This window comes from Pseudorca crassidens, chromosome 2 (genome assembly GCF_039906515.1).
Source record: "Pseudorca crassidens isolate mPseCra1 chromosome 2, mPseCra1.hap1, whole genome shotgun sequence".
Lineage (NCBI taxonomy): Eukaryota > Metazoa > Chordata > Mammalia > Artiodactyla > Delphinidae > Pseudorca > Pseudorca crassidens.
In genome coordinates this window covers 53,395,145-53,408,832 of record NC_090297.1, presented here as the reverse complement: position 1 = coordinate 53,408,832, position 13,688 = coordinate 53,395,145, and the positions used below count along the sequence as shown (strand labels likewise).

Sequence of the window (13,688 nt, the reverse complement as noted above, 5' to 3'; positions counted from 1 at the left end):
AGTTTAATGTGGGTTTTATGAATAAACAAAGGTACATACTTTAAAAAAATCACAAATAAGGATGATGGGAACTGTAGACATATTTCAGACTATGATTATTGCTGCACTGTATCCCCCTGATGAGCTACAAAGATTAAAAGCCTTTTTATTTTGTCATAGAACACCTTACTCTTCAAATCACATCTGATCTTGTGATACTGAAATTTAAGATCTCTAATGTCAAACTTTACAATCTACAACTATAAAATCATCACTACCCATTTCATAGAAAAAAGATTGCAAACCTTCTCTATTTTTCATATCAGCCAGCATTGCCTTCAAAAAATTTTAGCTCTTATTTCATACCTTTACAAAATCTAAATAGTCGGCATTGGTTCTTTCTCCACCAAGTCTAACAGGAACTAGAATAATAACAGCTTTGTCATCTGTATTATCAGAGGCCATGGAAGTGCACTGTTTATCAATTACATCAGAACTGTAAACTGAGAAAAACACAATTAATATGTATTAAATTTTATAAAAATGATTTTCAGAAACATTTGTACCCTAATTTCCCCCCCACAATGGCCAGTCATATGATCTCTGACATCACTAACCAGGTCTCAATGAGTTAAAAAATACCTACCTCATTTATGCATTCAATAGATATTTATCAAATAACTACTATATGGCACTGGGTCCTCAGCAGTGAGCAAAATGGAGAAAAACCCCTGCCCTCACAAGGCATACCATCTAACAGGGAAGTAGACAATAAATAAGTAAAACATAATATATGTCAGATGATGATAGGTGCTTTCAAGAAAAACAAGGGAGAAAAAGATGGATAAGAAATGTAGAGAAGGGGTGCAATTTAAAATAAGGTGGTAGGGAAGTCAAGACTTAAAGAAAGAAAGAAACCAAGAAATGCAGATACCTGGGGGGAAGAGATTCCACATAGAAAGATCAGCAAGTGCAAATGTCTTAAAGCAGAAGCATTGCCAGCTTGTTCCAGGAACAAGAGAGCAGTGCCTCTGCAGGGAAGTGAGCAAGGAGTACAATAGTAGAAAATGAGGTTAGGAGATAAAGTTACAGATGGGGAGAGAACGAAGACAGATTGTGGGAAATCTTAAAAGCCGTTAATAAAGAATTCAGTCTTTACTTTGAGTGAGATGGGAAGCCGCTGAAGAGTTTTTTAGGAAAGGAATGTCTTGCTCTGATTTATACTTTACCAGTCTGGTTCCTGTGTTAACAGACTGCAGAGGGCAAGGGCTGAAGCATAGAGAAGTTAGAAAGCCACTGCAGGAACCCAGCAAGAGATGATGGTGGTTTGAACAAAGGCAGTATTGTCAAGATATGGAACGGTCATGGGATGATCATGTGCAGGTGGTGAAAACTGATCAGTTGAAAATGAAGAACTCCTTAATACATTAAATGTAAGATGTGAGAGGAAAAAAGGAGTCATAGATGATTTGAGTGGTTTTCATATAAGCAAACAGAGTAGGCGGGCTGCCATTTACAAAGACATAGAAGACTGTAGGAAAGGAAAATATAGAAAGGAGGAGTGGGAATTCAGTTTCAGACATGCCAAGTTTGAGATATCTATTAGACATGCAACCAGGGAGGATAAGTAGGCAGGTAAGGACATAAAAGCCTGCATTTGGGGACAGGTCTGGGATGGAGCTATAAATTTGGGAATTGACAGGACCCAGACGGTACTGTAAAGCTATGAGACTGGGTAAATCCAAATCTGTATACACAGAAAAAAAAGTTGAGATCTAAAGACGTAGCACAACACACCAAGTACTTTAGAGATAGGGGGATAAGGAAGAATCCATACAGGAGACCGTGAAGGAGCAGACACCTGGTAAAAGGAAAACCTGAAGAGTAGCGTTCTGGAAACTAAGTAAACAAAACGTTACAAGGAGTGGGGGAGAAGTCAACAGTGTCAAATGCTGCTGACAGATTGTGAGGAAAAGACTGAGAAGTGACAACTGGATTTAGTGAGATTAAATTATTGACAAGAGTAGTTTTGGTAGAGTGATGGGTATGAGAGCCTAAGTGGATAGTTCAAGAGAAAATGGGTGGAGTTGGTAGAAGCAAATACAGACAAAACTTTATTTTGTTTTGTTCAACAAAAAAAATAGTTTTATTCAAAACTTACTTTACACCCATACTCCCTGTCAGCAAACTCTTTTACTCTTCCACAGTTAGCTGATTAACAAATTCTGCCACTGCTGTCTCAGTTCTTCCCTAAATTCCAAATTGAGATTATGAGCTGTCATAGTCTCCTGTTCACCTGCTTCCCTATCCCCCATAGTCAGTCTAAACCGAAGCCACAAAAATGGAAAAACAGTTCTTTCCATGTTTCAATTCTGTCATCTTATTTTTGCTAAACTACTCAGTAAAGCCTTCTAATTATAAACCTTTAAATTCTCTCACTTTTCTGAGGCAGTGCACACATGACCATCCCTATCTTCCACTTTCCACTAGTAATAGTATTTCCACTAGCGTATACAACAAGTTCTTCCTTATCAAATGCTTCTTATCCTTCAGTCTAATTCAACACACAGTGATTGACGGCCAACTATTTATTGAAGTTTTCTATGCCAGAGAAATATAAAAGCAAATAAGATCCTTACTTCACAGTGTCTGGCTCAATTGTTTTGGTATTTTTCCTCCACTTTCAACATATGTAAGGGCTATGAAATAATCCAATTCCATAACACAGGCTCACTACAGCAGTGATTGCCAACCAAATGGTTCTGGTACCTTTCCCCTACCCCTGCTACCTTAATAATCATTGATCTACCAAGGAGATACAGATAAGCACAAGGTGATATTAAAAGTGAATTAAAAGCACAATATTTAATAGAGGTATTTCCAAAATGTTACAGAACACAGAATAATAAACTAATTCTAGCTGATGGGAGTTGGTAAAGGCTTCACCAAAGGTGTACCTTCGAGCGTGTTCATAAAGAATGAGTAAGAGTTAACAAAAGGCATTTTAACAATAAGGGGCATTCTAAGCAGAGGCAATAATATCAGCAAAGACATGGAAAAAAGATAATGATAGTATGCCCAAGGAATGGCTTGCAGGTTGATGGTTCTTTGGTGTATCAGCATGGAAGACAGTGTTGAGAGGTGATGCTGGAAATGTAGGTCAAGACAAATGGTGAAGAACTTCATGTGCTTTACATGCTACAATAACTTGAGACTAGAGTTAACAGACGGTCATTGGTTTTAAATTAAGGGACACGATCAATTTCTTTTGATCAGATGAATGAGAAAAAGAAAAGAAAGGGAAATCAAGTTAAAGTCCAAGTTCGAGATAAGGGTCTGATCTAAATCAATGAGAGTGAAGAAGAGAGAACAGATTTCAGATGCATCTTTTTAAGTATAATTTGTTAAGCTTTGGTTGACTAACTAGATATAAGCAACGAAAAAAGAGTCAAGAATAAGTACACACGCATGTGGACATGATACTATTAGTGAAGAGAATATAGAAAGCAAGAAAGGAGTGGTGTAGAGGGGAATGACAGGTTTAATCTTAAACACGCTGAATTTGAAGTGTTTGTAGAACATCCAGATGGAAATATTTGAAGGACAGCAGAAAATACGAGTTACCTCATATTAACACAAGTAGCACTAGAAATGCAGTTTTAGAAGTCCTAATATATAGAGCACAGTCTTAACTACTTAAAGGCATGGAAAAATATGCAATCACAAAGGAAGAGAATACAGAATGAGAGGAAGAGAAAATGAATAGAAAGTGAAGCTTTTTAAAAACACTAATGAAGATGGTGTTTGTTTTTAAAAACACTAATGAAGATGTGTGGAGGGGAATTATTAATAGACTCTGGCTTCACCTAGTTCCTAACCTCACAATCTATCAAAATGCACTACAGTAATATAAACTCTCCCTTTAGAATTTTAAACGTCAGTGTTCAAAATTTTAAGATCTACTTCAAATTACACAAACCACTTAGATATTGAGTAGCTTTGTGTTCTTTAATTAACTAACAATACGTAACGCATAAGACCAAGGCTGATTGATATCAATAAAAGCACAAAAGGCAAATTCATAAATTATTTAATGATTAATTGTTTAAGCACATCCTCTGGCTTAATTAGAACTCTTAACACAGTACATTTTACTTGTAAGATTTCCTACCTGATAAACAAATACAGTACCTGCAAAATTCACACACTCATCTGAAAACTTAAAACTTTCATGTTCATATGGCTATAATCATGGCTTATCAGTCTTTCTTAAAAATCCAATTAACCTTAACAAAAGGCCGAACAAAATAAACGTGTATTTGGTAACGATTATATCCACACTATAAACCCTAGTCAGTCACCAGGGTAATCTCAAGCATTTTGTAAATACCCTTATATTAAACATAACTGAAGTATATTTAACTTTCCCCAAACATTAACATATTTTATCCTCTTAACAGTATTTCAGTAAAAAATAAACAACATGAGGTGGTTTACTTTGAAGGCACTTTTATTTTATTAGGAAATTAAGGTCACTATTTTATCCCCAATAGAGTTTCAAAATTACTATAGATACTGGTCATTAAACAGAATACCCATAACAATAAAACAAAGCAACATTCTGGACAATAGCTGCATCATGATCAGATGATTTACTGAAGGACTAGTGAGAAACAAATCAAACAGAGAATTTTCCTTCCTTGAAACACATCCCCAATGAGATGAGACATGGCAGACATGCACCCCAAGTATATACCTATGTTAAATTTTCCCGCCTATCTTTTTTAAGTAGTCATTTTAAATATTGAAAATTTCCTTAAGAACTTATTTTAATATTGCAACTAATAATTCATAGTATATATATTCAATCAAGAAATATTTAATCAGTGCCTATACAGGGTGCAATGTAGGAACAAAAATGTGTAAAACATGGTCTCTACTTTCATCATTTACAGTATAATTGGGATAAGCTATAAGCTAAATACTTATGAAAAATCTAATTATAAATGGTATTGGGAAAACTGGACAGCCGCATGCAAAAGAATAAAATTGGACCACTATCTTATACCATACACAATAATTAAATCAAAATCGATCATCAAAGATTTGAACACAAGACCTGAACTGAAACCACAAACTCCTAGAAGAAAACAGGCGGAAAGCTCCTTGACATTGGTCTTGGTGATAATTTTTTCAATTTGACACCACAAGGCAACATAAGCAAAAATAAACAAATGAGAATACATCAAACTAAAAAGCTTCTGTACAGCAAAGGAAACCATCAACAAAATAGAAAGGTAACTTACCAAATAGGAGAAAATATTTGCAATCATATATCTGATAAGGGGTTAATATCCAAACTATACAAAGATCTCACATAATTCAACATCAAAAAAACAAATAATCCAATTTAAAAAATGGGCAGAAGATCTGAAGAGACATTTTTCCAAAGAAGCCATACAAATGGCCAACAGGTACATGAAAAGGTGCTCAACATCACTAATCATCAGAGAAATGCAAATCAAACCACGAGATATCATCTCACACCTGTTAGAATGGTTACTATCAAAAAGACAAGAAACAACAAATGTTGTTGAAGATATGGAGCAAAGGGAACCCTTGTGCACTGTTGTTGAGAATGTAAGTTGGTGCAACCACTAAGGAAAACAGTACAGTGGTTCCTCAAAAAATTAAAAATAGAACTACAATGTGATCCAGCAATTCAACTTCTGGGTATTTATCTGAAGAAAATGAAACCACTATCTCAAAAAGATAAATGCACCCCTTTAATCACTGCAGCATTATTTATAATAGCCAAAATATGGAAACAACATAAGTGCCCATCAATGGATAATGGATAAAGAAAATGTGGTACGTATATACAGTGGAATATTATTTAACCATAAAAAAGAATGAAATCTCGCCATCTCTGACAACATGGATAGACCCTGAGGGCGTTATGCTAAGTGAAATAAGTCAGACAGAGAAAGACACATACTGTATGATCTCACTTATATGTGGACTCTAAAAAGCAGAACAAAATGAATAAACAAAACACCAAGCTCACAGATACACAGAACAGACTGATGACTGGCAGAAGTGGGATGGGGGGACACAATGGGTGAAGGGCGTGAAAACTGCCAGCTATAAGATAAATAAGTCATAAGGATATAACGTACAGCATGGGGATGGGCACTATAGTTAATAATACTGTATTGTATATCTGAAAGTTCTCATCACAAGAAAAAAAATTTTCTAACTATGTATGGTGACGGATGCTAACTAGACTAATTATGGTGATCATTCACAATATATACAAATATTGAATCATTATGTTATACATCTGAAACTAATATAATGTTATATATCAATTATACCTAAATTTTTAAAAAGGTCTGACCAAATAAATGGATAAAAAGTAGAATTATATAATACATTCCTCACCTGTACAGTCTTGCGCAACATAAATAGTTATTCCTTGTAAATCTGGGTGTCTTGCTTCTTCAACTGCTTTTCTAAGAAAATAACAAGCATTATCCTTTAAAATCCTAACTAACATTTCCAGTTAATAACAAACGATTTAATTTAAGGGAAAAGAAAGCCATCATTTTCTTGACTTTCCTATTTACCCTATAGTGTCTGCTTTCAAAACTATCATCTGAATGGTATCAAAAATCAAGTCAATTTTTTCAAAGTAGAATATTACACTAAATTACTCAAAAAACATTAAAACATAAGTTTAAAAAACATATTTTAAAATTCTTGGGTACAAAGGTGTGAACCCCACCCTGCCCCCCAAAAAAGAATTTCTCTCAAACTCACCTGGCTATATTAAATGTTTTCTACCCAGTGGTATTACAATATGCTTCAAGGTTTACTTCATATTAACTTACATTACTGACTAGCAAAGTATGATTGTCCTCTGGTACAGTTATGAAAGATTTTTTCTTTTCTTTAAACAATAGCATGACTTTTTTCCTTCATTCAAAAACCTACATGACCTGAACAAATGAATTTCCCACTTTCAAGTCTTAGAATTCTATAAGTAAAACTGCAAATTGAAAAATATTTCCAAGTGGGTATAATATTCTCAGTGGTGCACATGAAGTGAAAAAAAATCACAACAATATATGTAAAAGGAAATTACACAAATTATGGAAAAATACTTTTATTTAACTGTATCTTTATAATTTTTTAACTTAACATGCCTTATTATGCATGTTTGTATGTGCTAATATAAAAGAGGGATGGGGAAACTATGGCCCATAGTCCAAGCATGACCTGTGGCCTGTTTTTGTACAGCCTGCAAGCTAAGAATGGTTTTTACAGTTTTCAACGACTGTAAAACAAAAAAAGAAAAAAAGAGCAAAATGAGCAATAGAGCCCTTATATAGCCTGCAAAGCCTAAACTATTTACCATTAGGCCTTTTACAGAAAAAGTGTTCTGATCCCTGGGATACAGAACATAACATCTTGAAGAGTAGAAACCATGCTTTTATGATTACGTTTTTATGTATGTCATACCAAGCTGGACTTGACATTATTAACAATCCATTTAATAATATTAGGCAACTACTTTTTCAACTATAAGCATCTGACCTATAAAATATAAAAGCCTGTTAATAAGTAAAAAAAACATTTGTACTAATTTGGATTTTGTATATTATTCTAAATAGACTAAATTTACTATAACATGCTGTACTTGGATGACAATATTAATGATTCAGTTAATAATAATAGTGGGACACAATAAATATGACAACTTTTTAAAAAACTTAAGTAGCATCCAAATAATTGGCACATAAAAAGCTGAGGTATAGTGAAATCTGACTTTCGACTTTTTTCTAACTACTCTGAATGTCACAGACACTTTATTTTACTATGATATAATTATAATATTAATAGTCCCATACATTTACAATTCACAAGAATTTGATGTGTGAAAAGAAATGCTGAAAACATCAATTTTAGCTCTTGACATTTCATTACACTATCAGTACATTACAGCCCCCAGATTACACTATTAAAAAAAAAAACTATAATGTTATTATGCATGTTCCAAGGTTGAAAGAGTTGTTAGTTTTTAGAACATTTCAATAAGGTAGTCTAATGAAAACCTGGTTAGAAAGAGACCTTGGATATCTATACCTATGAGCAAAAGAAGAAAAATCTGTCAGTAGATAAATGTAACTAGAGACACAATATGTCTTGTTTTTTCCCTAACAGTAAATGAAAGCTACTTTATGAATATTCTCATACAGTTAGACTTTAAAAGTTCCAATAATATATATACACTGCAAAAATCACTATCTCTGAGCCTGAGGACCTCTGTCACAAGATGAAAGATTTTAAAACAATTTTACCTTAAAATGTGAGCAACCACAGCTGGTCCATACCAATCTCCAGCTTTTTTCCCAGACTTCTTTCCATATTCTATTAGTTGATGTAAACCAAAGAGAGCCAAGGGGGAATCACCAAACCAAGAGATGATTTTCCTGTGATAAATTTCATTTTGCATTTCACGATCATCAGAATATCTCCCGATTGTTTCCTTCAGAGAAATTGTTGGGGTTTTGAGTTCTCTTTCCGCTGAAAGCGATGCTTCGAATGATGCAGTAAATTTTTTTACAGTGTTGGAAGTCCATGATTCAGAGTCTGAATTTTCAATGTTCAAAGCATCAGGCCAGGTCCAAGCTATAGCAGTTCCAAAGCAAGGTGTTCAGATCTTTTAAATAGTTAGACGTTAACAATTCTACTAAAATAAGCATGTAGCATTTAAAGTCCTATGGGTTACTAAACTAAAATAGCAAAGTCAGAAATAGGCAAATTTATAGTGATAGAAAGTAGATTAATGGTTGCTATTGGGAATGACTGCTAATGGGTATGAGGTTTCTTTGGGGGAAGATGAAAATCCTAAAATTAGATTATGGGGATAATTGTAGAACTCTGTAAATAAACTAAAAACCACTGAATTGTTGTTCACTTTAAATGAGTGAAATTATGGTATGTTGATTATATCTAAACAAAGTTGTGTAAAAAAAATAATAAACGTACAAGCAGAGGAAACATGCCAATATACCAATGATGTTTACTTTTGAGTTGAAATATTATTCTCCGGACTTTTCTGTAGTTTCTAAAATTTTTTGAATGGGGATATATTACATATAATCAGGAAAAAATTACCGTAATGAAAGAGAAAAAATAGTAAACTTAGGTACAAATGGACAATTCTGGAATATGTTTTTCTTTCTTTTCTTTTTTTTTTTTTTTGCGGTACGTGGGCATCTCACTGTTGTGGCCTCTCCCGTTGCAGAGCACAGGCTCCGGACGCGAAGGCTCAGCGGCCACGGCCCACGGGCCTAGCTGCTCCGCAGCATGTGGGATCTTCCCGGACCGGGGCACGAACCCATGTCCCCTGCATCGGCAGGCAGACTCTCAACCACTGTGCCACCAGGGAAGCCCCCTTCTTTTCTTTTTTTTGACAGTGTTAAGGTGGAATAAAGACTTTTGTATTCCATTACCAGTACTGCTCACCAGACATCCAGTCTTGACTACCCAAAGGCACAATAAACATATTCAACTAACAATCATAGTATTTATGAGAGTTTAACTTCAGAAAGTGGATTTTGTTTTGGTTATACGTTAAAATAGAAGTTTGACCTGGAAGTTTAATATTTCTTTACAAGGTGCTTTTTTTCTCATACAGTCTTTCAAAATAACTTTATTATTTAGGGAGTAACATCAATTCTCTAGTAAATGAAGTTAATAAATGAAGTCATTAGAGATCAAAGATCCCCCCCCAAATCAATTATATCACTACCTCACTGTTTTCAATAACACAACAGTCCCCAAACATTCATATAATTTCAAGCTAACAAAATGAGTCACAGATTCAGAGACCTAGTCAGAAGTGTGAAAAGTATTCCAATTCTTATCCATGATTGCATGAGACTATAAATAAATCATCCCAGAAAAAGCTGAAAAATTCCTTTTCCTTGCAATATCCACACTGCTCTTGAATAAACATTCTCTCCAAATGATCTCATCAATAATCCCTACAGAAAGGTTATTAAATATTTGCCATGCATTGCAGAAAATTGTCTGACACTTAAAAAAATATAACGACAGTAATAACCAGATATGATAGCCTAAAATGGTAAATTAAAATCCTCCTACAAATGTACACATTATATAAAAATGAACTAACAGAACTGGTAAGAAAGGTGGCACATTGGAAAACATAGATATATGTAAGTTAGTATCAATGACATTTCTGAGAGTCTAAAAGTCTAAGCATGATGACCTTATTAAGAAAATGCCCCAATCAATTTAACTGATTATAATCACATTTATAAAGATAAAAATAATTTTAAAGCATAAAACTGTAAAATTTCTTAAGATTTAAATAATGTAAAAACATTAACTGCTCAATAATTTTCTGCTCAAAGTCACTGCTGTTGACCTGCCCAGAACTTACTGAACTGGAGATAATCTAGAGTTCAATCAAAAAGAACTAAATGATAACAGCAACAAAAAATCCAAAGACTACTAAAATTTGAACTTAATTAATTCACAGTGGCAGTCATGAATAATACTTATGTTTAACCTGTATGTTTGAAACATAATAATACTTATGTTTAACCTGTATGTTTGAAATGGCCCAGTCCAACAAAGATGTTACATGGTAGATTAGTTACAACTTTAGAAGACATAGGGGACTCAGGAAATTAACACCAGGGAATTTTATTCAGTTTGCAAGCTAGAGTTCAAATTTAAAAAACAGTAACAATAACAAACCCCCCTAAAACCAGAGATTTGATTTACCTCTACCAAGGAAGTGTAGTACGAGTCCTTGAGCCAACAGCATCTGGCCAGTTCTTAGTGTACAGCCCCAACCACAGTCCGTTGTCAAAGCTGAGCCTTCTATTGGAGGAAACTCTTCCCTGTAGGTAAGCCATATTCTTGAAATGAAGTCTTTACGAAATTCTTCTACACTTCCCGCAATCACATGATCTTCTATTGTACATCCTGAGCTTACAGGTAACAGTTCATTTTCATCTACAAAATAAAAATATAAACTATACTCTAAATAAATGCAAAGAAATGTCAATAATGGTACTATATTCCCATTACTCTCGATATGGAGCACAGCACAATCTTTCTAATTCTTTTTTTTCAATTAAAATGAAGATAAGTCTCATATTCTGCCTATTCAGGCTGTTATGAAAATCAAATGAGAATGAATGCTGAAATGTTCTGTATACTCTGGTGCTAACTAACATAAGGTATTATCAGTACTACTGTTGTTAATAATAATACCCTATGTTCCGAATATAATCAACTCTCTTATGAGGACGTAATATAAAAATATATTTTCTTATTGCCTCATTTGGCTCAGGATATAGATATTAGTGCTCTCTAAAATGAGATTTGCAAATAAAATATCGTGATTTGTCAATATGTAAAAATGTATGTAATCACATAACTAGTTCTTAAAATCAAATAAAATGTGCACATTGTATTTATTGTCATGAATATTTATACTCAAATTATAAAATCAAAACTAACAAGCTAAACAGTAAGAATATAAAATTCTTAAATATATTCGTATCCTTTCATGTTGAAGTATATACTTTTTTAAATTGTTGTGGCCCACATATGTCATTTTTAAAGACTTTTCCAAATTGATTATCTCCTATGCAATTTCTATGTGAAAACTATGGTCACTATTTGCCCAATAATTTACAAAAGACTAGTGCTCAAAAGGAACTAACATTTCTTGATTCTTCCAGACAGAAAGTCTCAGTCATCTTTTCAACCTCAGCATGAAGCACAGTGCCTAGCACAAATAGATCCTAATAAATGTAGGCTGGTTTGGGTGGGTGGATGCATAGGGAGATAAATCTGCCCATAACTCTCAATTCCAAGGAGTTTAATTTCTAATGCCCTTCTAAAGGATGTTAAAGCAGTTTTATCATGCTTTTATTCCTCATCTTTCCTGCACCTATCCCTTTTCAAGCTCATTCTGAAAAAAATTACAATCACCCAAACTTCGTAATATTCAGCTTAATGGAGCTAAGTTGTAGCATATAGTGTCAGTGGTAATTAAAAGAATACCTGCCAGGGAGACGTTCAAGATGGCGGAGGAGTAAGATGTGGAGATCACCTTCCTCCCCACAAATACATCAAAAATACATCTACATGTGGAACAACTCCTACAGAACACCTATTGAACGCTGGCAGAAGACCTCAGACTTCCCAAAAGGCAAGAAAATCCCCACGTACCTGGGAAGGGCAAAAGAAAAAAGAAAACACAGAGACAAAAGAATAGGGACAGGACCTGCCCCTCTGGGAGGGAGCTGTGAAGGAGGAAAGGTTTCCCCACACTAGGAAGCCCCTTCACTGGTGGAGACGGTGGGGGGGGGGGGGTGACGTTGGGGGAAGCTTCAGAGCCACGGAGGAGAGCGCAGCAACAGGGGTGCAGAGGTCAAAGTGGAGAGATTCCCTCACAGAGGATCACTGCCGACCAGCAGTCACCAGCCCGAGAGGTTTGTCTGCTCAACCACCGGGGCAGGTGGAGGCTGGGAGCTGAGGCTCGGGCTTCGGTTGGATCCCAGGGAGAGGACTGGGGTTGGCTGCGAGAAGACAGCCTGAAGGGGGCCAGTGCACCACAGCTAGCTGGGAGGGAGTCCGGGAAAAAGTCTGGACCTGCTGAAGAGACAAGAGACCATTGTTTCGGGGTGCATGAGGAGAGAGGACTCCTTTCCTCTGTGCCCACAGAAGGCAAAGTACCACCTAAGTGAGCTCCAGAGATGGGAGCAAGCTGCGGCTATCAGCTTGGACCCCAGAGATGGGCACGGAATGCTAACGCTGTCGCCGCTGCCACCAAAAATCCTGTGTGCAAGCACAGGTCACTACCCACGCCCCCCCCACCGGGAGCCTGTGCAGCCAGCCACTGCCAGGGTCCCAAGATCCAAGGACAACTTCCCAGGGAGAACACACGGTGTGCCTCAGGCTGTTGCAATGTCATGCCAGCCTGTGCCGCCGCAGGCTCGCCCCGCATTCCAATTATGACTATTGTACCCTCTTTCTCCCTGGCCTGAGTGAGCAAGAGACCCCTTATCAGTCACTGCTTTAACCTCCTCTTGTCTGGGCAGGGAACAGATGCTTGAGGGTGACATACACACAGAGGTGGGGACAAAACCACAGCTGAACCCCAGAAGCTGTGCGAACAAAGAAGAGAAAGGGAAATTTCTCTGTGCAGCCTCAGGAGCAGCAGATTAAATCCCCACAATCAAGCAGAAGAACCCTGCATCTGTGAAATACCTGAATAGATAACGAATGTTCTCAAAATTGAGGCAGTGGACTTTGGGAGCAACTGTAGACTTGGTGTTTGCTTTCTGCGTCTGATTTGTTTCTGGTTTTTACGTTTCTCTCAGTTTAGTTTTTAGTGCTTGTTATCATTGGTTAATTCGTTTATTGGTTTAGTTGCTCTCTTCTTTTTTAAATTTCTTATTTATTGATTTTTCCCCCCTTGTTTCCCTTTTTGTGAGTGTGTGTGCATATGTTTCATTGTGTGGTTTTGTCTGTTTAGGTTTGCTTTTACCATTTGTCCTAGGGTTCTGACTGTTCTTTGTTAATTATTATTTTTTTTTCTTTTTCTTTTTTTTTTTTTAACAGCTGTGTTGGGTCTTCGTTTCTATGCAAGG

General features: G+C 35.8%; 1 protein-coding gene across 3 annotated transcripts in view; it reads right to left on the bottom strand.

Moving 5' to 3' along the window:
- Positions 1–13,688, bottom strand: part of ATG4C (autophagy related 4C cysteine peptidase) — a 90,368-nt gene that overhangs the window by 26,128 nt on the left and 50,552 nt on the right. For all 3 annotated transcript variants that reach the window (XM_067726386.1, XM_067726387.1, XM_067726385.1), the window contains exons 4-7: positions 10,804–11,037; positions 8,343–8,673; positions 6,424–6,494; positions 346–482 (exon numbers count right to left, since the gene is read on the bottom strand). In XM_067726386.1, coding sequence (XP_067582487.1) covers positions 346–482; positions 6,424–6,494; positions 8,343–8,673; positions 10,804–11,037 — 773 coding nt within the window. The remainder of the gene's footprint in view (positions 1–345; positions 483–6,423; positions 6,495–8,342; positions 8,674–10,803; positions 11,038–13,688) is intronic.